Source organism: Muscardinus avellanarius, assembly GCF_963383645.1.
Source record: "Muscardinus avellanarius genome assembly, chromosome: 2".
NCBI classification, from domain to species: Eukaryota; Metazoa; Chordata; class Mammalia; order Rodentia; family Gliridae; genus Muscardinus; species Muscardinus avellanarius.
In genome coordinates this window covers 61,632,162-61,656,886 of record NC_137787.1, presented here as the reverse complement: position 1 = coordinate 61,656,886, position 24,725 = coordinate 61,632,162, and the positions used below count along the sequence as shown (strand labels likewise).

At 40.2% G+C, this 24,725-nt stretch overlaps 1 protein-coding gene across 2 annotated transcripts in view; it reads right to left on the bottom strand.

Annotated features, from left to right (window-relative positions):
- Positions 1-5,081: 5,081 nt before the first annotated feature.
- WIPF1 (WAS/WASL interacting protein family member 1) overlaps positions 5,082-24,725 on the bottom strand; it is a gene marked incomplete at its 3' end in the record, with an annotated part of 28,115 nt that continues 8,471 nt past the window's right edge. The window contains exons 3-7 of one of the 2 annotated variants that reach the window (XM_080690343.1): positions 22,202-22,369; positions 17,982-18,746; positions 9,907-10,119; positions 8,615-8,728; positions 5,082-5,137 (exon numbers count right to left, since the gene is read on the bottom strand). In XM_080690343.1, coding sequence (XP_080546469.1) covers positions 5,082-5,137; positions 8,615-8,728; positions 9,907-10,119; positions 17,982-18,746; positions 22,202-22,369 — 1,316 coding nt within the window. The remainder of the gene's footprint in view (positions 5,138-8,614; positions 8,729-9,906; positions 10,120-17,981; positions 18,747-22,201; positions 22,370-24,725) is intronic. The other variant, XM_080690344.1, reaches the window with a different exon arrangement.

Genomic DNA, 24,725 nt, shown 5'->3' with positions numbered 1-24,725 from the left:
CCAATAGGGATAAAGGAGACTGAATAAATTACTCAACAAGGAGGGACTATAAAGTGTTCCCTTCCCTCCTTAGAAAGAGCTGTGCTGGTTGCGTGAGTGGAGTTGGGGCTGTGCCTGGTGACAAGGTGCTGATCTCATGCTGTTCAGCATCACTCCACCCACATGGAGAGCGTGGGGTGCCACTGTTAGTTCGCAGTGAAGCTAGCATACAGTGCTCACTAAAAACTTACTGAATAGGTGAATGAAACAAATAAATGATTCTATTTTGAACAAATGAGGCCAACTTGAAATCAACTTTTACCTCTAAAGATTTTTTTAAATTAAGCCAGGCATGGTGGTACATCCCTATAATCCCAGTACAGGGTATTCTGAGACAGGAGGATTGTAGTTTCCAGTCCAGACTCAGAAATGTAGCAATGCCCTGTTTCAAAATAAAAACACAAAAAAGGATTGGGAGTGTAGCTTGGAGGTAGAAGGCCCCTGAGGAGAAGAAGAAGAAAGAAGGAGGAGAAGGAGAAGGAGAAGGAGGAGAAGGAGAAGGAAGGGGGAGCTGGAGAATAATTTTGTCAGGCTTTGCACTGAGAATCCCTTCCTGAATATGGCCTAGGTTTGCTGCCAAAAGTATTAAGAAATGAAATAGTATTAGCTGGGTGTGATGGTGCAGTACTTGGGATGCTACGGGAGGAGTACAGGTTCAAAACCAGTTTCAGCAAATTAGCGAGGCTCTTAGCAAATTAGTGAGGCTCTGTTTTTTTTTTTTTTTTTTTTAAAGTAAAATAGGGCTTCGAGTATAGCTCAGAGGTAGAATGCCCCTGGGTTCAATCCTCAGCACCACTAGTATAAACTTTGACTGAATGCCAAACATACACTAAATATTTTGCCTGATGTTTGTATATTTATTTAAGCTTTGTAAATTGCAGTTGAAGAAATCAGCTCAGAGAACTTAAATACCTCATGTCTGGCCTCACAAGGAATAAGTGTCAAGAGCCAGGATTCAAAGCCAGGTTTGTGTGTGCACGGCTCATTCTCTGACTCTGCGACCTCTCACTCAGCCTTTTATTTCTAGCAAATGTAAAAGATATAAAACTGACAGAGGTAGGAGGACTGTAAAGATGGAAGTATGGGCTAATCACACTGCCTGAACATTATCAGCAGGATGTCATTTGGGACACTAAATTGCCCAGCTGTAAGGTGACAGGGCTGGGCCTTGGGTGACCATGAGGCTCAGGTTGGACCCATTCCACTCTCAGAAGTGTCCCTCTGTGGACCATGAATTCCACAGCTGACTTATGTATATGGCTCTTTCTGGCTCTTAATTTCTGACTTCAGATTGAGCCTAATAATATTTCTTTGATGACTGAAGCAATGAGTTTTCATTTTTCAGGTCTCTGAGATATAGGGATTGAGAGCACCCTGATAGAGGTGCTTTCCATTTCTGCCACAAGGGTTTGGTTTTATTTTCTGCCAGTGACTCTTTCCTTTAAAAGTAGGCTAGCAAATCCCCTTCCAGCAGATTTGGTTCCAGTTAATTTGGGATCATTACATAGGTATTTGTTTCCTACTCTGTGTTAGTGGTGGCTTTCACTGAGTGCTTATAGTAAGTCAGTGGTGAGGGCATCTTTGTGTTTAATTAACCTATTGATGGTGTTAGATGACTCCTCACTTTATAGATAAGGAAACAGGGCTAGAGAAGTGACATCCAAGAAAGAGCTAGAGCCAGGTCTTCCTAAGCTCTTAACCACTGTGTTATATTGAGATATATGTATATACGACACACATATGTAATAGGTAATTTTAAAAAATTATCAGGCTGTCTGTATTCCCAGTGTCTTTTCCTAGATTAACTGGTATCCATGCTAGTCTTTATAATTCCATATTCCATTGCTTCCACTATCCATTTTACTGACTAAGAAATTCTCAGGAAGAAACAAATAAAAAGAGATCAGCAAGGAGGCAAATGAATGCAGTGACTGTTTACTTACTTGTGTGAGCCTTCTTCTTTTTTCCCAAGTTTGTCTGTCTTTACCACAGTATAAAACCAAAAAGAGGCACTTGCATTTTTGTTTATATTTACATAGACAATACTTAAAGAAAAACCACAAGTTGACACCATATCATTCTGCTTTCGTTTATTGTCTGGCTAACTTACAAAGACGCAGGTGTCTAGGATAGACTCTACCCTACCATTTACACTTTCCCGATGACATAGATACCAAAATGTGTCTGTTACACAGTGCAATGGTTAAAAAATATTTTTCTTTCTCTACAGTCCCTGACTATAAACAGGGAAAAATTAATTTCATACCAAACTTTTGAAGGACTTTAGAAACCATCCCATTTTTTCTACTAAAACAACAAAATGGGTAGTACAAGTTAAAACATGAAGGCCTAATAGATTTTACAAAATGCAAATAATCTGCTACTTAGACATAAGTAGCAGATCACAAAGTAAGGCACCACTGGATTAAACATTTTTTCAGCTCTTACTAAATAAAATGCATAGTGAAATAAATATCAAACACTGACTTTTAATACTGTAATACATTTCAGTATAAAATGATACATGAATGTTAAAATACTGTATTGCATCTTGAATACATTTATCTGAAGATTTTGTGGAAAAACAACATGTAAGCTCTGATTTCAAGGAAGAAAATATTCATTTTTGTGCTTTGCCATAGTTGAGTATTTTAACATAGAACTTATTCAAAGTTTTGGGTACAATTAGGTTGCTAACTTTCAAAGAGAGGGTTTTGGTGTATTAACAAAACATTCCCTTAAAAATACATTCTAAAACATCTCTATTCTAGATGAATGAATGGATACTTTGAGCTATGACCCTATTTCAAACTTTAGAAAGGTACCTGCATAGTTGAGATATATAAGGAACTGCCAATTCTCACTACTCTTACGACACTCAGACCTATTTTCTTTGGGCAAGACTTTTTTCTGCCATACTTTCTAGGAAGCCCAAACTCCATCTTTTGTAAAGTGGTTTTACCATAGGGATGTTTATCACCGTTGACAAAGAATCCAAAATAAAATGATCTACTAAACTACAAAAATGTTAGAAATTAATTTTTTAAGTTTGCCAAGCTTGTTAGACCTTTATATTTTTAGATTATTTTTGGGTAAAGAATTCCAAACGGCCTTATAAAAGACTGATGAATGGCAGAGGAGAGGAGGGAAAAAGTTCTCTCATGTATTAAGTCCAGTACTTTGGCAAGGAAAGTTATATAATACAATATATTCAAATCAGTAACTTCATAATTTATTAGACATTCCATTTTTCAGAACTCTCAGTTCTGCTTTTATATAAAATGAAACAATTATTTATTCTATAAATAGGAATGTATCTTTCAAATTTTTCTTTGGATTGATTTCTTGTTAGCATCTCCCAGTAATACATGAATAATACACTGAAACCATGATATAAAGTTTAAGTAGATATACATTATGTCATCATGTGCTTTTAAAAATAAGAAATGGTAATTTTTAACATAATCATATAAAACAATCAAAGTGGACCCCCCCAACTCTATAGCTAGATTTAAAAGTCTCAGTAAAATTTTGTAAACAAAATCATGTAAAAAAGGCAAGGTTGGCTCTTCCTTATGGTCCTTTAGTGGAGCTTTATTTGTCTAGACCCAAGACAAATTATTCTTCTGGATAGAGTCAAAACAAATTCCCTCCTAATTTTTACTAACAAGCTCCCTAATTCACTCAACCTCAAAGGCATCACAGTTAAGAGTTTTTGAGTTTTGCCCACCAACCTGAACCTGTCCCCTTCTCCCGTGATTTTGATTTGAAACCTTTCCCTGACTTTCCTCTCCTCCTACCTATTCTTCCAATCCTCTTTTGGCCCCCCAGGAGCTTGCTCAGTGGGAGAGGAACAAAGGTTACTTCAAATCTGCAAGGCAGGCATCCAACTGTCACCTGAGCAGACAAGCAGCCGCTTCTGAGCTTGGAAGGCCTCACAGGCTTTCAATTTCTTTCCAATGGCTTTATTCCACATGACTGTAAACCATATTAGATCAATTTCTGACCTTGGTACTGTGAAGCAATTCTTGTACACAGATAGGAAGGGAAGAGGAAAAATAAGGGACTAAAATCTAAGGTCAAGCTGTCCACTAAACAAGGTGTCTGGGTCCTAACTTTATTTTTAGGTACTTCTTGAACTGCTAAAGGGCATCTTGCCCTTTTTGTTTTTTAAGGAAGAGATTTTTGTAATAGTTTTCCTCTTCCAGACCTGTGCTATCCAATAGGGTAGCCACCAGGCCCAGGTAGCTACTGAGTGCTCGAAATGTGACTAGTCTAACTAAATGCAGATGTGTGCTAAGTACAGAATGTACACTGTGTTTTAAGGATTTAGTACCAAAAATGAAGGCAAATCTCAATAATAATTTTATATGGATTGCAGGTTGAAATGATATTTAGAATATATAGGGTTAAATAAATTATATTACAATTAATTGTGCCTATTTCTTTTTCCTTTCAAAAGAAGTGGCTATTATAAATTCTCAAATTGTATATGGGGCTCACGTTATATATGTATTGGATAGCTCTGTCCTAGGGCCTACCTTGGACTGCCAAAGATTGGACATCCTGTAACCACAAGAGCTTCTTGTGAGCCCTTGCTCAGCAACTTGCTTAGACAGTCTGTGGTTCACAGAAATACACAGGAGGCCAAGTGTGCGAAAAAGGCAAGGACCAAAACAGCTCTCAGGGCCTTTAATAATTATAGCCTGTAGCAAATAAGCAGTGAATATTTGAGTTTGTTTGGTTGAAAGCTGGGACACAATTCATCTCTGCCTTCTTGCCACAAACACATATCACTCCCAGCAGCCAATGCTGGTGGGCTGTAGCTGAAGCAAGCAATAACTCTGAGAATATACATGACAGAAGAAGCCAGGTGCTTTTCTTTACTGGACCCCCCCCTACACACAAGTATTTTCCCCTCCCCCTCCCTTCTTCCTTCCTGCCATAAATGAAGGGGACGGGGAAGTAGGGTGGAGGGCATGTAATTCTGTGACGGCAACAGAAGCAGCTCTGGAGCGTGGGCAGAGAAGGGCAGGCTAAGATCACCTTGGGATGGGAGGGAGGGGCGGGGCACCCCTTTCTCTTCGGTTGGATCCACCTTCATGAAAAAACAGACAAATATAATTTTGGTTAGAAGGCTTATGTTTCTGGCGTGGAAGCTCAGGGATGGTTGCAAAGGTTAACTACTACCTCACGCCCTGTGAGCAAGGCTGTAAGGTAATTGGCACATGTGGGTGAGGAAGGAAGAAGTGTGGAATAATGTGAATAAACACTCCCGGACGACCCCCACTCACGGACGACTTGCACAGCAGTAAGTAAAAACAAATGCTTTCCTCTTGTCACATAGTGTGTTTTGACTATAGACTTAGAAACTATGAATGAATACAAGCAAAACAAAAAAAAAATTTACTCACACTTGTACCACCCAGGATAGCCAATAAAATTATGTTTATATATTTTTCATTTAGATAGAGTTCCTCTTTTCTTCCTTCCAGAAATCTGAATATCTTCCAGAGTCAATACTCTTTGCAAATACAAATATTAGTAACACTCAACATTCTATTATACAGAACTATACTGTTGTTTATTTATCTGGTCAATCCTCTTAACTCCTTTTGTTGGGTAAGGGTAATAGGTCTCAAGTTGTATTTCATAGTTTTATTTACATTTCCCTAATGATAGTGATGTTGGGCATCTTTTCATTTGCTTATTGGCCACTTCTGTATCTTCTTCAAAGGAATGCTTATTTGGATAGTGAATCCAAAAATTGTTAAGTTGTAGGAATTCTTTATATATTCTGAATATTACACCCTTAACAGATATGATTTCTAAATATTTTCCCTCTGTTGGTTGCCTTTCATTCTGTATGTATGTGTGTGTGTGTATATGTGTGTGTGTGTGTGTGTGTGTGTGTGTGTGTGTGTATATATATATATATATATATATATATATATATATATATATGCTATGCACATTTGTGGGCTACTAGCACACTGTGACTGATTTTAAAATCCATTCATGGTTTAAAAATTCATTTATTCCTCACATATATTTTGAGAATCCAGCAGACATAAGGCATGAAGCCAGGCGCTCAGATGGCCGTGCAGGTCCATCAGAGGCACGTGTCCGCTGGGCAGGTCTGTTTATTACTGCTTCGAGAGTCACTGGGTTGGCACCTTGACGCTCCTCAGCAGACACCTTGACGCCGATGCTGTGGATCTAGAGACTTCATATTAGGGACTGCTGTGACAGAACGGAATCTCTGAGCAGGCAGGCAAGTCAGAGGAAAACAGCAGTGTACTCCTTTGTTTCTTCCTTTCACCATCCCAACCAAATCTTCTCTTGAGCAGATGTCTGAACAAAGACTTATCTGAATCTTAACCAGCCATCTGTCACGGAGCCTTGACCATCAACGGATGCTCCACAAGTGGTTAGCAAGATGAAAGCTGGTCTCATCCCCCCTGAATTCTATTTTGCTTGGGGCTGGCTGGGTGCCCTGTCAGGCTCTGGAGTTGGAGGCTGAGGCAGTTACAGAAGCAGAATAAAAGTTGGTACTTTAATAGGAGCTTATTTATTTTTGTTGGTTGATCTATTCTTATAGAATATTAAACATGACGAATGCTAGAAACATGGAAAGCAAATATATAAAAAATTTGGGGGCAGTTGAAACTCAGCAATTTAAAAATATTCTAATATGCTCACTATATTTCAGGCTCTGAGTTACTCAAGGGAGATGTAGTATCGAGCAGAACGTTGTTCTAATCCTCAAGTTGCTTACTTGAGTCTTAAAGAAGGATGGAGAAGGAATGTGTTTAGCTATAAATGAAAAATCTAGGGCATATGGGTTCTGTTACTGATTTAAAAGCACAAGTAATATTTCAGTTAGATTAAGAATGCTTACAATAAGTCAAAGTATTTAGGGTCTACACAAAAACCTCTTTAAAGTGAATTCATTTATTAGTGTCAAAAAAGGAAGAAAAACAGGCTGTACTTTTATCAGACAGAAGTCCTCCTGTGATATTCTCTCTCTTTTCTCCCTTTCTCTCTCAGAACTGTTCCATATAAAGCCTTATTTTTCAGTGCTTTTTTATTAGGCAGTATTCTACCTAAGTAAATTTTTATAGAAATTAAAGCATTTTCTTGTAGGCAGCAATGTTCTGCTTACTTCTGGCATTTGTTCATGAAAATTTACCCCAAATATTTTCTATCTCTTTGAACTCAACAGATGCATAAAGCACAATTTGACTCAATTAACTCAACAGAATAATGTACCTAGTAGAAGTACCATGTCCCTTGCTCCTCCTCTGGCCTAAGACTGCCATCTATCAGTTTTCCTGCCAATGACTTTGCTTCAGCCCATCCTTAACTTTAGCTGATATTAATCTGCTCTAAGACTAGGGACCAACTAACCAACCAAAAATTATTTTAAAAGAACCAGTAGGCTCTGAGAATTTGTAAGGTGCTCTGTGAGGGAGTAAGGGAGTGGCTAGGGATGCTGAGACTGCTATTTAACCAGCTCTTTTTGGATCTAAGGCTAAGTTCAAGAGTAAATTTCATCAGTGATATTTGTGTATTTCATGCTAATTCTCAGCCTTGTGTCGTGTGTGTGTGTTGCTAGGGATTTAATGGGGGGCATTCTACCTCTGAGCTACACCTACAGCCCTATTTTATTTTTTTAAATTTGGAGATAGGTAGGTTGCTGAGAGCCTTGCTAAGTTGATGAGAGTGGATTTGAACCCATGATTCTCCTGTTTCAGCCGCTCAAGTACTGGGATTACAGGCATGGGCTGCCATGCTCAGCTAGCCCTGTGCATTTATTGTTGTGAAATTTTAATGTGCCCACTTTCCCTTCTTGTTCCCATTTCTTCTTCAATGGAGAAAAAAGTGATTTACTTCCTCATGGTAGCATCAGGTATATTAGCAAATAATCAGAAACAATCTAAATGTCCAATAATGGTAAATTATTGGCTGACTTGATGGATTCTTTGTGTAATAAAAACAGTGTGATGAAATAGAAAAGTATTTAATAAGCAGTGTTATGTAAATCCTACCACCAGAAAAACTGTACATTGTCATTGTAACTGTAAAATATCACCACTGTATGGATAAGAATGGGAAGAAAATCTAGTAAAATAAAAATATCTGTTCTGTGGAGAGGTTATGGATATTTTTAACATTTTCATATCTCCATAAACCTATGATTATAAAACATTTAAAAGACCAAGGTAGTTGCAGTGAATTTTGTTATAATTAATCAGTCATTTTGCCAGTCTCAAAGCTAGTAGGGACAGACTTTTGCTGTCTCAGGAAGATAAAAACAGGGAAATTGTCCAAAGTAGCAAAATAAAAGAATTTAACAGTGGCAAACCCAAGGTCTTTTGAGCTTGTAATGATACGTTATGACTCTATATACCTTTCGTGTGACTCCAATCTCCTCATTGCACATGGAAGGAGCATTTACACAGCTTAAAATGGGGTTCTCTAGGGAAGAGGTCGGCACTTCCAAAACAACCTTTGAGTGTAACCCAGGCTACTCAAGTGTGAATCTGCCAAAAGCCCTGGCAGAAATACTCACTTCGGCTTTCATTTCTCGCCAATTTGCTGGGATAACTTTTGGTTGATGGTACATACGGCTCTGGAGGTGGCAAATCAGAAATTGGATGGAAGAAGAATCTGCTTTCCCACTCATCTGAGGGAGAAACAAACAGTGTCTTCAGTAACAGACAATCTGCTATGAAGACGTATGAAAGGCACAGAATGAAATAGAACTGCAGCAATCAGTTCTAGTTTTATGTCTAGAAATTTATAAAAAGAGGTGAAAGTGCTATAAATGTCACTGATTAGTACACTGATGGAAAATACTGGCTTGCAAATCAAAGTGACTCCCCCACCCCTGCCCCGAGGTGCCAGAGTCCCCACAAAGTGATTTTAACTAAAGTGACTGGGTCCAGTTAGTCCCTCTCAGGAGCTGGGGGAGTAGGGCAGGGCACACTTCTCTTTGCACCAGTGAGATCGGGAATAACTAGGACCACCTGATAGCTCTGATGGCAGGGAGAAGCAGCTTATCTGCAGGCCACTGATCCTCCTATCTATAGCCAGCTGTTTAGAAATGTAAATAATGAAGAAGGTAAGCCACAAAAATGGTTCTTTTCAGAATATGGACTCTCTGGAAAGTTAACCAAGATGAGACTCAAACAAAGAACAAATCAAAGAAAAATGATCTTCTGTTTTTTTTTTTTTTTTTTTTTTTTCTTTCAGTACTGGGGATTCAACCTTGGGTACTCTATCATTGAGCTACATCCTCATGCCTTATTTACTTAATTATTTATTTGTGGTACTGGAGATCGAACTCAGGGGGCATTCATTCTACCATTGAGCTATAACTCCAACCATTTTTATTCTTTATTTTGATAAAGGGTATCATTAAGTTGCACAGGCTGGCCTGGAACCTGAGATACTCCTGTCTGAGGCTCTAGGTAGCTGGGATTATAAATGTGCATCACAGCACCCAGCAAAAATGATCTGCCTTTTTGAGATGTGAGAGAGAGGGAATTACTTTTTTTTTTTTTTTGTACTGGGGGTGGAACCCAGGGGCATTCTACCTCCGAGCTACACCTCCAGCCCTATTTCTTATTCTTTATTTTGAAACAGGGTCTCACTGAGTTGCAAAGGGCCTCACTAAGTAGCTGAGGCTGTCGGCAAACCTGGATTCTCCTGTCTCAGCCTCCCGAATGCTGGGATTACAAGTGTGCGCCACCACGTTCAGCTCTACTATTTTAAAATTAAAGTCAAAGTGGGCCCTAAAATGGTCAGTGTACTGGTAACAATGATGGAACAAAGAATGTTAAAGAAGCAAACACCGCATACCTTCACATGAGGAGTCTTGGAAGCCATTTCTAATTGATGTTGACGGTGGAGGTGGGGGAGGTGCCCCAGTACCAGGCCTGTCAGGAGGAAGTGGAGGCCTGGGTCCACTTCTGGGACTGTCCACTCCACTCCTGGATGGCAACTGAGGGGTGGCAGGCAGGGCCCGAGATGTGCTACCATTTCTGTTTATTGGAGGTGGTGGTGGGAGGGGCCCTGGGGCAAAAGAAGAGATCATGTTTAGTGCAATACTACTTTACATCCATATTGCTATCATGCTTGCCAGCAGTATGCAACTAGAAAGCACCTGCTGGATACATCCCCTTTAACTAGGGAACAGGGAGAAATGGTGGAGACATTCTAGGACAAGAAAAACAAGTGGCACATATAAACACAAAAATGTACACATGAACACATGTATATATAAAGTGAGTGCATATTGAAAGCTGAGTGGCTATTTGGCTTTGAGTTAGCACTGAGGCCAGAGAGGATACAGTGAAATAAAAAACAGGTGACAATCTGTTTATACTGACAACCATATAATTTAAAAAACATTTTATAATCCTTTTAAATAGCTATAGAACGAATCAGTGTAACATCATGAAAGAACTGAAAAAAAGAGTATGATAGCTATAAAGTTATTTTAGGTCTTCAGAAGAACTGAGTTCTTTATTATTGCTAACTGCATAAGCACATTTCTGTCATGCATACGATCTGTCTCTAGGCAGACGCGGCATACGGAAACCAGATACCAGTCATCTTGAGAACAGTCAGAGTTCCTTTTGGGCTCTTCCTCCTTGGGGAGGCAGATAGATGAACACAAGGAGTGACAAACTGCTCATCAGTATCCCTGGCTATGGGGGCCAGTGTGGGTCCTGCCACCTAAGCAGGCTGCTGCCTCCAGAGCTTGAGTCCCTGTCTACAAAGAAGGCCAAGTAGCCAGTCACCTTCTCACAGAACTGCTGCTCCAAGCAACTTATCAAAAAGTAAACCAAAAGTACTATATAAGTAGTATCTGAAACTATGTTTTGGTATGGTATGGCATGACCAGAAATTTTTAAGTTCCCAGAAAAAATGTCAAAGTAAATTCTTCTTTTTGATATAAAACTCAGTTTGCTTTTTCCCTTCCTATAAATGTAGAGGCTATTTGGGTAATAAGCAAATTAATTAAAAAATTGAGCATTTCTGCAGGTAAATCAAAGTGGCCTTAGTAATTATTGCTGATTTTCAGCAGTGTGTTTCACTTGCTGACACTTTATGTAAACACAATGGCTTCTGGCACTATAAACACAGGTGTTTCATTACCAGTAGATTCAGAATTCAGTAAGAACCTTCAATTGAGTAACCTGCCCACTCTGGTTATCCTTGACAGAAAGTCTTGGCTAAAAGACTTGATGGAAGCCAGGCATGGTGGCACATGCCTATAATCCCAGTACTTGGGATGCTGAGGCAGGAAGGAGGAGCAAAGGTTTGAGGTCAGCCCGAGAAAGTTAGTGAGGCCCTCAGCAACTCAGACCCTGTTTCAAAATAAGAAATAAAATAGGGTTGGGGATGTAGCTACAAGGCAGGATGTCCTGGGGTTCATTCCTCATGGACATCTGTTCCAAACGTAGGTGGCACAATAGAAAAGAAACTGACTTCTATTTCCTATTGACAGGATAATAATAAAAAATGATCATTTATTGAATAATATAACTACATGTCATATGTACACATACGACTCTTTTTTTTTTTGTAGTACTGGAGATTGAACGCGGGGGCATTCTTCCTCTGACCTATTATACCCCTGATCCTATTTTATTTTTAAACAGGGTCTTACTAGGTTACAGAGGGTCTTGTTAGTTGAGGAGATTGGCCTTAAACCTGCAATCCTCCTGTCTCAGACTCCCAACTACTAGGATTACTGGAGTGTGTCACCATGCCCCACTCAATGGGGCCAGCAGACAAGGCCTCGGGGTCTTAGAAGCCCAATAAGACCCAAGTCAAGAGGCTAATGAAAGAGCCAGGATTTAATTTCAAATCCATCAAGTTCTAAGTCCACTCCTTGAACAACGAAGCCAAACCACTTCAAAATACGGTATGCTCCTTGTGGTATATAAACTGAAAGGAACTTTCTTTTTTATTTTATTTTTTACTGGTGCATTGTAGTCATACATCTTAGTGCAGTACAAGATGGTATAGGCACACATGCACACACATCCAATTAGCCCTTACCCAGTTCCCGCCCCATTTCCTCCTCCCCCCTCCTTTTCATGTTTGGCTTAGTGATTGAGATGTTTCTTAATGTATATTATGTACATCAGGGAGTTTCTGAAAGGCAATCTGGTAGTCCTATGAAATTCATAGTTTGCTATGTGCAACCACCGACCCAGAAATTTCACCTCTATGGAAAGAACTCCCATGTCTCTATGTAGGCAGAATGAATGTCAAAATGGCTGTATTACCAGAGATCTACAGATGCAGTTCCACCCCTACCAAAATATCCATTACATTCTTCACAGAACTAAAAAAGAACAGTACTAAAGTTCATGTGGAAGAACAAAAGACCCAGACCAATCACAGCAATTCTGAGAAATAAAAACAATACTCGAGGCATCATAATAATCTATTTTAAATTATACTGCAGAGCCAGGTGTGGTGACACACACTCAGCCTAGTACTTGTGAGGCTGAGACAGGAGGATCACAGGTTCACAATCACCCCCAGCAAGACTCTGAGAAACTTAGCAAGACTGTCTCAAAATAAAAAATAAAATAAGACTGGGGGTGTAGCTCAGAGGTAGAATGCCCCTGGGTTTAATTCCCAGTCTGTCTGTCTGTCTGTCTGTCTGTCTGTCTGTCTGTCTCTCTCTCTCTCTCTCTCTCACACACACACACACAATTAAATAAATAAAAATAAAAACTAATAATTTGACAAAGCCTCAGTAAAAAAAAAAACATCATGGTATTGTTATAAAAGCAGACTCATAGATCAATGAAATAGAAGCTACAGAGACAAATCCACACAATTACAGCCAGATGATCCTTGACAATGTGCCAAAAACATACATTCAAGAAAAAAATATTTTCAATACATGATGTGGCAAAAACTGGATATCTATATACAGAAGAATTAAACTAGGTCTTTATCTCTCACCCTGTGCAAAAATCGACTCAAGAATGGAGAAAAGAGCCGGGCGTGGTGGTGCACGCTTGTAATCCCTCTTCTTGGGAGGCTGAGACAGGAGGATCGCACAGGTTCAAAGTCAGCCTCAGCTACTTAGTGGGGCTCTCAGCAACTTAGTGAGACCCTGTTTCCAAATAAAATATAAAATAGGTCTGGTAGTATAGCCCAGAGGTAGAAATCCTCTGGATTCCACCCCCAGTACCACCAAAAAGAAAAAGAAAAAAAGAATGGAGAAAAGACCTATTAGACCAGAAACTGCAATTACTAGAAGAAAATACAGGACCAACTCACCAACGTAATAGGAATAGGCAGAGGCTTCCTCAATAAGACACTTAAAGCTCAGGAAATAAAACCAAGAATCAATAAATGAGATGGCATCAAGTTAAAAAGTTTCTGCATAGCCAGGTGTGGTGGCACATGCTTGTAATCCCAGTACTTGGGAGGCTGAGCCAGGAGGATCACGCAAGTTTGAAGCCAGCCTCAGCTATTTAGCAAGACTCCCAGCAACTTAGTAAGACTCTGTTTACAAATAAAATATTAAAAAAAAATAGGTCTAGGAGTGTAGCCCAGAGGTAGAAAGCCCCTAGGTTCCATCCCCAGTAACACACACACACACACACACACACACACACACACACACACACAGAGCTTCTGCATAGCAAAGGAAATGACCAAGAGCACGGAGAGCCTACAGAATGAGAGAAAATATTTGCCAGCTACTCCTCTGACAAAGGATTAATATGTATAATATATGAAGTGCTCAGAAAACTTAACATCAAAAACAACCCAATCAATAAATAGGCAATTGAACTAACTAGACATTTTCAAAAGAAAATATATAAGTAGTGAGCAAATATGTGAAAAAAGATTCAGCATCTTTAGTAATCAGGGAAATGCAAATCAAAACTACACTGAGATTCCATCTAACTCCAGTTAGAATGGCAATCATCAAGAATTCAAAGCACAGTTAAATGCTGGTGAGGATGTGGGGAAAAAGGAACACTTACAGGGTTGGTAGGATTTTAAGTGAGTATAGCCACTATATGGAGACCAGTATGGAGCTTCCTCAAAAGACAAGGAATGGAACCACTCTATGACTTAATTATAGACTCCTCAGCACCTTTCCAAAAGAATTAAAGTCAGATACTATAGTGATACATATATACCATGCTTATAGCAACATGACTCATAACAGCCAAGTTATGGGACTAACCTAAGTGTCCATCAACAGATGAATGGATAAGAAAGTGTGGCATATACATACAACAGTTTTATTCAGTCATAAAGAACAAGATTATGCTATTTTCAGAAAAATGATAAAACCAGAGAACATCATGTTAAGTGAGACAAGCCAGATGCCAAAAATCAAGTGCCACATGTTTTCTTATATGTGAAAGAAAAAAGAATATATATAAAAAAGAAGAGGAATCTCATGAAAATTAGGAGAGACCAGTAATGGGAGGAGATGGGGGAAGAAAGAGGGGAGGGCACGGGGAGGTATGGGGAAGAAAGCCATCCAAATAACGTTCTGTGCATATATGAAGGTGCCACTATGAATCTCACTATCTTGTAAAATTACAATGCACCATTAAAAGTAATAAAAGAAATTCTACATAGAGAGGTGTATTTTGTTCTTTAAATATTTAGCTACTAGGATGCTTCACTGCATTATCTGCATCAGCAAAAATCTAGAGATAGCCCATATAATGGAGTGGAGGGTCTGGTTTAATACATCAAGGTTCATTTGTAGGGTCTAATATTATACAACCATTAAAAATTAGGCTGTAAGCCGGGCAAACACTTGTAATCTCAATACTTGAGAAGCTGAGACAGGAGGATCTTGGGTTCATGGCTAGCGTCAGCTGCTTAGCAAGACCCTGTTTCAAAATAAAAAATAAGAAATGGGTTTGGTGGTATAGTTCAGAGGCACAATTCCCCTGTCCCCCCTGGATTCAATCCCCAGTACCACACACAAAAAATTAGGCTGTAGGAGAATAATCATATCAGAAAATGTTAATGAGATATTGATAAATAAAAGGCAAATTGCTATACAATAAATGTAGTATGATACCAAAGCTGCAAAAATATATGAATTTTAAAAGACTAAAATAATTATATATAAATGATTATTTCTGGTGGTAGAACTTTTGATATTTTTAATTTTCTGTATACTTATCTCTATTTCTAAAACAGGTGTCACTTATTTAATCAAAAGAAACAATACATGTTATATGTCACTGCCTGTCAGGTTTGGGGAGGTTTAATCTGTTCATTTATTCATTTGTAGAGCCATGTGAAAAAGTCCTCAGTCACTTCTCAGGAAAAGTCATAGATGTTGAATAAGAAGAAAATCATCAGACTTCATTCATCTGACTACTTCATTTGTCTACTGAAAAAAATCTCAAGGAGATGCCACCACGTCTAGGGGTCAGAGTTAATAGACTAGTAACTTTTTAATATTTGTAGTCAACTCTCTGTGGTGTAGCAGTTTGAAGGCATGGTTCTTTTCTTTTTCTTTTTTCTTTTCTTTCTTTCTTTCTTTTTTTTTTTTTTTTTGTAGAGGGGGTTGAACCCAAGGAGATTATACCCCTGAGCTATACCCCTATTTTATTTTTAATTTTTTTTTCTGAGTCTGGGGATGGAACCCAGGGGCATTCTACCTCTGAGCTGTACCTCCTGCCCTATTTTTTATTCTTTATTTTGAAACAGGGTCTCACTGAGTTGCAGAGGGCCTCACTAAGTAACTGAGGCTGTCTGCGAACAGTGATCCTCAAGTCTCAGCCTCCCAAATGCTGGGATTGCAAGCGTGCACCACCACGCCCAGCCCTATTTTTTTTTTTTTTTAAACAGAGTCTCATTAAGTTGCTAAGGGCCCACTAAGTTGCTGAGGCTGGCTTTGAACCTGCAATATCCTGGTCATCACCCCAAGTACTGGGATTACAAGTGTGAGTCACCATGCACAGCTGAAGGAGTGATTTTTAAACTCTGCTGCATATTACAATTACTGAGGAACTTTCAAATATCATGATACCCAGTTTTCATTCCAGACCACTTATAGTAGAAATCTCTGGGAAGGATCCCAGGCTTGTGTGTTTTTAAAAATCCCCAGGTAATTTCAGTATGTAGTCAAGTTTGAGGTTTCAAGAATGATATTTATTAGATTCCTAAGGTCATAGGCTGAAGATCAGTTAACTTCTCCTAAATAAAAAATACCCTATTTCCAGACATGATGAGGTATGTATTATTAAATAATGTATTAAATAATAATGTATTATTAAATTTAAAAGTAAATGGTTCTCAGCTGGGTGTGGTGGCACATGATTGTAATAGCAGTCACTCCAGATGCTGAGGCAGGAGGACTGCAAAATCGAGGTCAGCCCGAGCAAATTAGTGACACCCACTCTCAAAATTAAAAGGCTGGGAGATATAGCTCGGTGTTTGCTTAGGATGTGCAAGGCCCTAGGTTCAATCCCAGTATCCCACATACACACACAAAAAGTAGACGGTTCTAATGAATCCACCAATAACCTCTGCAAAAGCCAGGTGCAGTGGCAAACACCTGGAATTCCAGCTACTTGGGAGACTGAGGCAGGAGGATTGCAAGTTTGAGGCCACCCTGGATAATTTAGTGAGACCCAGTCTCTAAATAAAAAATAAAAAGAGCTGGATTTGTAACTTAGTAATAGAGGGTCCTTGGGTTCAATCCCCAGAGCTGAAAAACAAAAGATAACAAAACAAAACCCACATAAGTGAAAATGTATTCAGAAAGCAAAAGGTTATATGTTCTCTCATACGTGGAACCTGGGGAGTAATTGGGATACAAGCAGGATTTAGATAAAGGAGGGTAAAGTCCAGTGGAGCGAGGGAGGTGGTCCACAGAAAGGTGGTGATGAGGGGGAGGGGGAATTCACAAAAGAGGCACTTCCGTCCACGCCACGTACCTAAGCGAGAATTCCACTGCCAGGGCAAGCATCACGTATGGGGAAGGGGCGGGACTCGGAGGGAGCTGGGGTAGCTCACCAAACACTGGGTGCGTGAATGTCACTAACACTCTGAACTACCTTTTGATGTGAGACTACACTGCCTTTTAGGTAATTTTTAAGTATATGCATTCTACTAAAATGCCTATTATAATTAGGAGAAAGAGAGAGAATTCTAGTGAATTCGCACATTTCATATCATACTCTGAAAATTCTTCCCTCAGATTGTTTCTCAGCACAAGACAGAGGGCACACGTGGGCTTTGGCAGGTGCTTTCATTCATGAAGTAGGATGCACACACCCCCCACCCCCCGGGCTGGGACCTCATGCATGGTAGGCAAACACTTAGTTACATCACCAACCCAACATGCAGATTTGGGGTTTATGACTATGAGCACTTTTATGAAAAGAAGGCCTATACCTTTGATTCTTCAAGGGATTTATGTGCCAGGTATGTTCACAAAGGACAAAAAGAACTTTTTAATGTTTGTCTTTAAGGAGCAGAGAAGTGGCATCAAAGTGCATTAGAGAAGTACAGATGTTCACTAGTACTGACGTAACTGCCCTTCTTGTTGGAACCATGGGGCCCTCCTACAGGAGATGAGAATTTACTCCCAACTAAGATGGCTGAGCTTGGTTGGAGGCAGGACGGCAGAGTTGCAGGTGCACCTGGACATGAGAGATGAAAGGACCAGTCTCTTTGCTGACTCTCTGTGGCCATGTACTGGGTGGTTACCCATTCTTCTCACATCTAAAATATGAACTGAGATGTCAGTTCCTCCTCCTCAGAGGTTTACACGGGGTCATGATGACATCATACACACAGCATCACTAGTGTGTTTACTTAGGCTTTGACTGTATTCCTTCCTGTGTGGGTTCTTAGTGACAACTGGGCAGGCTGAGTTTTAAGGCAACAACTCCCCCACGTCTTACCTGATCTGCCCGGTGGGTCCCTTACAGGAGGAGGGGGCCTCTCACTGGGAGGGGGAGGAAGAGGGCCCGAACGGCCTGGTGAGGGTAAGGGAGGTGCAGACGAAGTGAGGGACACATTCCTCTGTGGGAGCCTTGGGATTTCGTCACTGGAACCTGGCGGCAGTGGGGGTGGGCCAGGCCTGCTGGGTGGCGGCGGTGGAGGTGGGGCTTGGGAGGAGGAGGAAGGCCGTGGGGTAGAAGGCACTGGAGGCTTGTTGTTCTGAGGAGGAGGAGGTGGCACCACTTCCCGGTGGATGGACGGCCTGTTGCCCACTGGAGGAGGTGGAGGAGGGGGCTTGTCATCCAAGACCCTGCTTGGGGTAGGAGGCAGGGGAGGCCTGCTGGAGAAGGGCAGTGGGGAGCCTGAGGGTGACTGGCGTATGGAGCCTCCGCCAAAAGCAGCACCTCTGTTTCCAGGGAATGGAGGAGGAGTAGGCCCGGGACTGGGCTGCCTGGGGACTCCTGGCACTGGGGGGGACCCCCGGTTATGAAGACTTGATTGAATGGGTCTTGGTGTATTAGGTACTGGAGGGGGAAGACTATCAGGTTTTGAGGCCATGTCAGGCCTTGGGGGAGGCATTCGGTTCCTCGGAGGCTCTGGGGGGCCAATTCTATGGCCTGGAGAAGGCACCGGAAACCTCCCTGGGCCACCAGGGGGTACAAAAGGTTTGGCAGATGTAGATCTTCCTCCTGGTGGCAAAATTGGTGGTCGGCTTCCTCCAGAATCTAAAGAACAGGGGAACAGATATCCAGTTAGACAATTAGAAACAATAAAGAAATCAGAGACCTGGGATATATTCCCAGCTCCTTGGAAGTCCTCTCCAAGGGGGCTATAAAATATAAATAACTTTTCTTTATATAAATTGGGTTTTTGTGGTCTTACTGGAGGCAGAGGAATAGACCACAGCTCTCTGTTTACCTTCTGATTCCAGGTATTACAAGCCATCAAAAGGGTTTTAGAGAGATCTCCTAGCATTAACTGTGGACAAAAGCCAGGATGCAGCTATGTTCTGGGGAAGTCCCTATTCATTGTGAGAGAACAAGAAAAAGATGGCTGGGTAGATATGATTTCTGCTAACAATGTTCATTTATCCCTATTTCCATTCTTCTACCCTGGCCCTTGTATCTCCCAGGTTGGAAAAATAATTCAGACATCTTAGGTGAAAAAATTAGTCATCCCAATATAAATTTCCATATGCAGGGCTTAAGTAGTACCTTTGAAAAGAAATGCCCCCAAATGGGGAAAATCTTTGATTGAAAAGTTATGACAGTATATTAAGAAAGAACTAAGAAAGAAACTGCTAGACAAAGTTTAATTGAAAGAATCAACACCACTGTGAAGATGTAGACAATGACATAACTCTTCTTCCCCTACTGGGTCAACTTTCATTTCAAATTGACAGGATATAACAACCCTATTAGCTATTTGGTTCAACCAATAAAGCAAAGTTAAATGGAATTAAAAGGGGAAACAAAGGAGGAAAATGTCAACATACCCCTCCAGCATCTCTTGAAACCCAGGGTAATTCTTAAAAAATGATTAGCCTTAAAACATCTGCCTCCAAGCCAGGCGTGGTGGCGCACGCTTGTAATCCCAGCACTTGGGAGGCTGAGACAGGAAGATCACACAGGTTTGAAGCCAGCCTCAGCTATTTAGTGAGGCTCTCAGCAACTTAGTGAGATCCTGTTTCCAAATAAAGATATTAAATAATCCTGGTAGTATAGCCTGGAGCTAGGAATCCTCTGGCTTTCATTCCCAGCACCACAAAAACAAAAACAAACAAAATCTGCCTCCTAAGTCATGGGCTAATTAATGCATCAAATATTTGTTGAGCACCTGCTATTTGCTAGCCATTATTCTACATGCAAGAAATAGAGAAATAAACAAAATAGAAAAGATCCTGCTCTGTTGTTCTCATTCTTATGGAAGAGAGGAATAGTAAGCCTATAAATAAATATTTTCAGGTAGTTATAAATACTAAAAAGACAAATAAAATATGCTGTTGAATCAAGAGTGCGTGAAAAAGCCAGGACGCGTGGCTGACTGGGGATGGCTCTTCTATGTGAGGCCTGACATGGGAAGATGAGGCAGAGATGCACTGCCGGCAGCAGACCAGAGGTGCAAGGACTTCAAGTTCAAAAGCAGAAACCTGCGTGCAAGTGAGCAGGGGAAATCCACAGGAAATGGAGCTCGAGTGGCCAGCAAGTGCTGGGTCTCAGTGAACCTTGATTACCAGGGGAGCTCGGTTTATCCCAAGTATTATAAAAAAGACTTAGGCAGATTTATTCAGTGCAGTAACATGAACACTAGAGGGGATTTTTTAAATTTTTACTTTAGCATTAGAAAAGAAGTTCTATTTTCCTTAACTGGGTGGTATAATTCTATGTCACTAACTTGTGATAAGTTCTGTCTTCCAAGTACAAATTAAAGCTGTAGTTACCAGCCACTTCAACATGGGTAGAGGTCTTCTGTCACATCATTCTGTGCACTAACTTATATTTCATCTTCATTTTATTATTTTACATTTTTTGTTTGTTTTTGCCTTAATCTCTTCACCTATTTTTTTAAGTACTGGGGATTGAACCCAGGGGCAGTCTACCTCTAAGCTACACCCCCAGCCCTATTTTTTAATTCTTGTTTGAGACAAGGTCTCACTAAGTTGCAGAGGGCTTCACTAAGTAGCTGAGGCTGGCCGAGAACCCAAGATCCTCCTATCTCAGCCTCCCACATGCTGGGATTATAAGCGTGCACCACCACACCTGACTTTACCTATTTTTAAAGCACTGAGTATATGCATTTTTCAGCAGCCTGAAATCCTTTTGGTGGGTTTTAAACAAATAATTTAAATTTAAACACAAGTTTGGCAAGATAGGTTCTCTCATGTTCTCTCTTTTTAGATCTGGCTACCCAGTGCCAAAATAGTGAGCTAACTCTGACGGTTCAGAGATTTTATCTTCAGATGAATGTGAGAATTTCACTTTTCCAGAAGACATTTTAACAGATCACATAATTAGAAATGGAATTCTTCTAACATGATAAAGATTCCTCCCCAAAGCCTTACAGTAATATTTCTTGAGCTTGAGCTTCTGTGGCAGTCAGGAGAAAGCCTCATGTACTCTGCAGGGATTCTCATTTATGCATGACCATGCTCAACTTTTCTCTCCCATTAGGTTTCTAGCAATCCTGTAGGCCCCATTTCCATTGATTCTTGTATAGGCTACAGGTTAAACACCCCTAATCTGAAAATCTGAAATGCTCCAAAGTCTTAAACTTAAGAAAAATAATGGTGCTCGGGAATGAACCCACAGGGCCTCATGCGTGCTAGCCAAGGGCTCCCACACTGAGTTATATCCCCAACCCTACAATCTGAAACTTTCTGAGCCCTGACATGACACCACCAATAGAAAATTCCATACCAGGAAGCTTTGTTACATGCACAAAATGATTAAAAACATTCTATAAAATTACCTCCAGGTTGTATGTATAATGTATATATGAAACATACATAAACTTTATGCTTAGAATTGGGACCCATCTCCAAGATATCTCATTATGTATTTGCCAATATTCCAAAATATGAAATACAAAATACTTTTGGTCTCCAGATTTTCTTAAGGGATACTCAACTTATTCTTAGAACCACGAGCATCAAGGTACCAGTGTCTGTCATGCAAAAGACCCTTCAAGACTTGCTGATGTGTAACTAGTTTCCTAGGACGTGCTCCACGGTGTGTTTGGAGAGTGCCATGCAAGTGTGTGCTGTGTAGACCACGGGGCCGGCTGCCCCTCAGAGGCAGGGGCACTTGCTGGATGACTGGCAGAGCTCTGGGGTGGCAAGCTCCATTAGCTCCTTCTTTTGCCTCACTCTAGCTCACGCTTTAGGAAAGGACTCAAAGGGACAGGTCACCCCCGAGGACAGGTATTTCATATCAGATATTTCCAAAGGGGTAAAAGACACCTCATGTATCTTTCTCATACACATCTGGGCAGATATTTTATAGCTCTGTAGAGCTATAAAATATTATAGAAACCTATTAAAGAAAACAAAATCTAGAGTTTTATAAAATGGTAACATTCTAAACAGTGTAAAATGTTTTAAAAGGCATGGGCCCTAGTAGGTCTGCCAAGCCTCCAAACCCTGCATCTTCTTCAGTTATCAGAAAAAACAAACTCTTGGTACCATTATCCCTGTTGGCTGTGGATCTCAGTTTCGGCATTCCAGCTTGGAAGAGTCCTCCCAACCCAGGAGGTCCTCCCCCTCCAAAACTCCCACCGCCACTGCCGCCTCCTCCGCCAGCGCTGCCTCCGCCAAAGCCACCACTGCCACCAGCACCAGCTCCTTTCGGTTCTGCAGAAGAAGAAAAATACATGTATACAAAGACTTATCCAATCCCAGCCCAAGGAAAACACAAAACAACCATAAAATGGGGCTGGCTGACCCTGGTCCTCTGCTGGACACTTGAGATTTCTTTATTTAAATGCAGGCTCTTAGCCAGGCGTGGTGGCGCACGCTTGTAATCCCAGCATTCGGGAGGCTGAGACCAGGGGATCGTCGTGGTTCGCGGACAGCCTCAGCTACTTAGTGAGGCACTCCGCAACTTAGTGAGACCATGTTTCAAAAAAAGAATAAAAAATAGGGCAGGGGGTGTACCTCGGAGGTCAAATGCCTCTGGGTTCCATCTCCAGACCCGCCAAAAAAAAAAAAAAAAAAAGCTCTGTGTGTGTGTGTGTGTGTGTGTGTGTGTGTGTGTGTGTGTGATGCTGGGGACTGAACTCAGGGGCATTCTACCTCCCAGCTACACTCCCGGCCCTATTTTATTTTTATATTTGGAAATTAGGACCTCACTAAGTTGCAGAGCCTCACTAAGTTGCTAAGGCTGGCTGGGAACCTGTGATCCTCTTGCCTCAGCCTCCTAAATACAGGATTATAGGTGTGCACCGCCATGCCCTGCTTCAAATGCAAGGTATTAAGAATTTTCCTAACCCCTAGTCAGGACAAAAGGGGTTTCTTTCCCCTGCAGGTAGTTCTAAACCCAGTGGTAGAAGAAACAATATTAGATGATGATTTATCCCCATACATCCCACTTAACTGTGTACGTTAATATTTATTTGTTTAACACAGCCTAAGATTTAGCAAATAAGTGGATCTTCAAAGAAAGAGGGCCCCTGGGAGGGGGAAATGCAATAAAAGGAGAGAAAAAAGGAAATAGTAAAAAGAATAAAGCATAAATATTAAAGGAATAAAGAGAATAAATATACTTTTATCCTTTGGAAATATTCATTATTAACGTGTATTTTTTCCTGACAGTATGTTTTCATTTTATGTTTTTTCCTTAGAATTATAAACAAACTCACTAAGGAGTTTTTAAGCCTGGTTTTTAAAATCACCACTTTATTGTTAGCATTCCTCATGTCATTAAATATTCTTTGAAAACGAGCTGTACTGTATTTTAGAACATTGATATAACTTAACTTATTTGATGGCCTTTTAATTTGATCTTAAATTATTTTTTATTTTCTGCAGTATTAAAGTTTGAGCCTGGGGTGGTGTACCTCTCAGCTGGTTTTTTAATTTTAAAACAGGGTCCTGCTGAGCTAATGTGAGCTGGTGTCAAACCTGTGATTCTCCCATCTCAGTCCCTAATTTTATTTTTGTACTGGGGATTGAACCCAGGGCATTCTACCTCTGAGCTCCACCCTCAGCCCTTTTTGTTTTATTTTGAAACAAGGTCTTAGTAAATTGCTGAAGCTGACCTCAAACCTGTAATCCTCCTGTCTTAGCCTCTCAACTGTGATTATAGGCATGTACCATTAGGCTTGGCTTAATATTTCAGTATCATAAAGTCCAACAATAGGCTTTAACAATTAAAAAATTATTGCAATTTGAAAAGATGTAATATTTTATTTGTATATATTTGCAAAAATGAAAGAAAAGAAAGATTTTGAAATGGGAAACAAAACAAAGAAAAAGATTAGCCAGGCATGGTGACACACGCTTGTAATCCCAGTACTTGGGAGGCTGAGATGGGAAGACTGAGGATAGCCTCGCCAACTTAATGAGCCCCTCAACAATTCAGTAAGACTTTGTTTCAATATAAAAATAAAATAGGGCTGGGGTTATATCTCTGAGGTAGAATGTCCCTAGGTTCTGTCTCTGGTAACAGTGAAAAGAAAAAAAAAAAGATTACTGAGTATTAGCTGTTTTCTATTTAATGTTATTGATTATTGATCCACTTGCACCTAAATATTAGTTCATCATTCAGCATTTATATACCTTTATATGTGTGGTACTTTGTATTTTTCTTTGAACCGATAACATCATACTGGTTCATATTAATAGGTAAAATAAAAATTTTGACATGTTCATTTTACATTTAAGAGTCAATAATACACCCCTTTTAAAATGATCTTTTAGTAATATATGATATAGGTATGTTTATATTTATGAGATTAAACATTGCTTAAAGTCCTACCCCTAAAAATTAGGTTGAATCTTGGATAAGTACCATATGAGACCTACAAATTAATATTGGAGAACTGGCCTTTCTATGATTTTTAGACTTCACATTTGGAAATGTGTTGATTTTCCTATTCATTCAATATCTTCTGGATTTTGGAAAAGAGTTTTTTTTTTTTTTCAGTACTAGGGATTGAACCCAGGGGCATTCTACCTCCAAGCTACACTCCCAGCCCTATTTGATTCT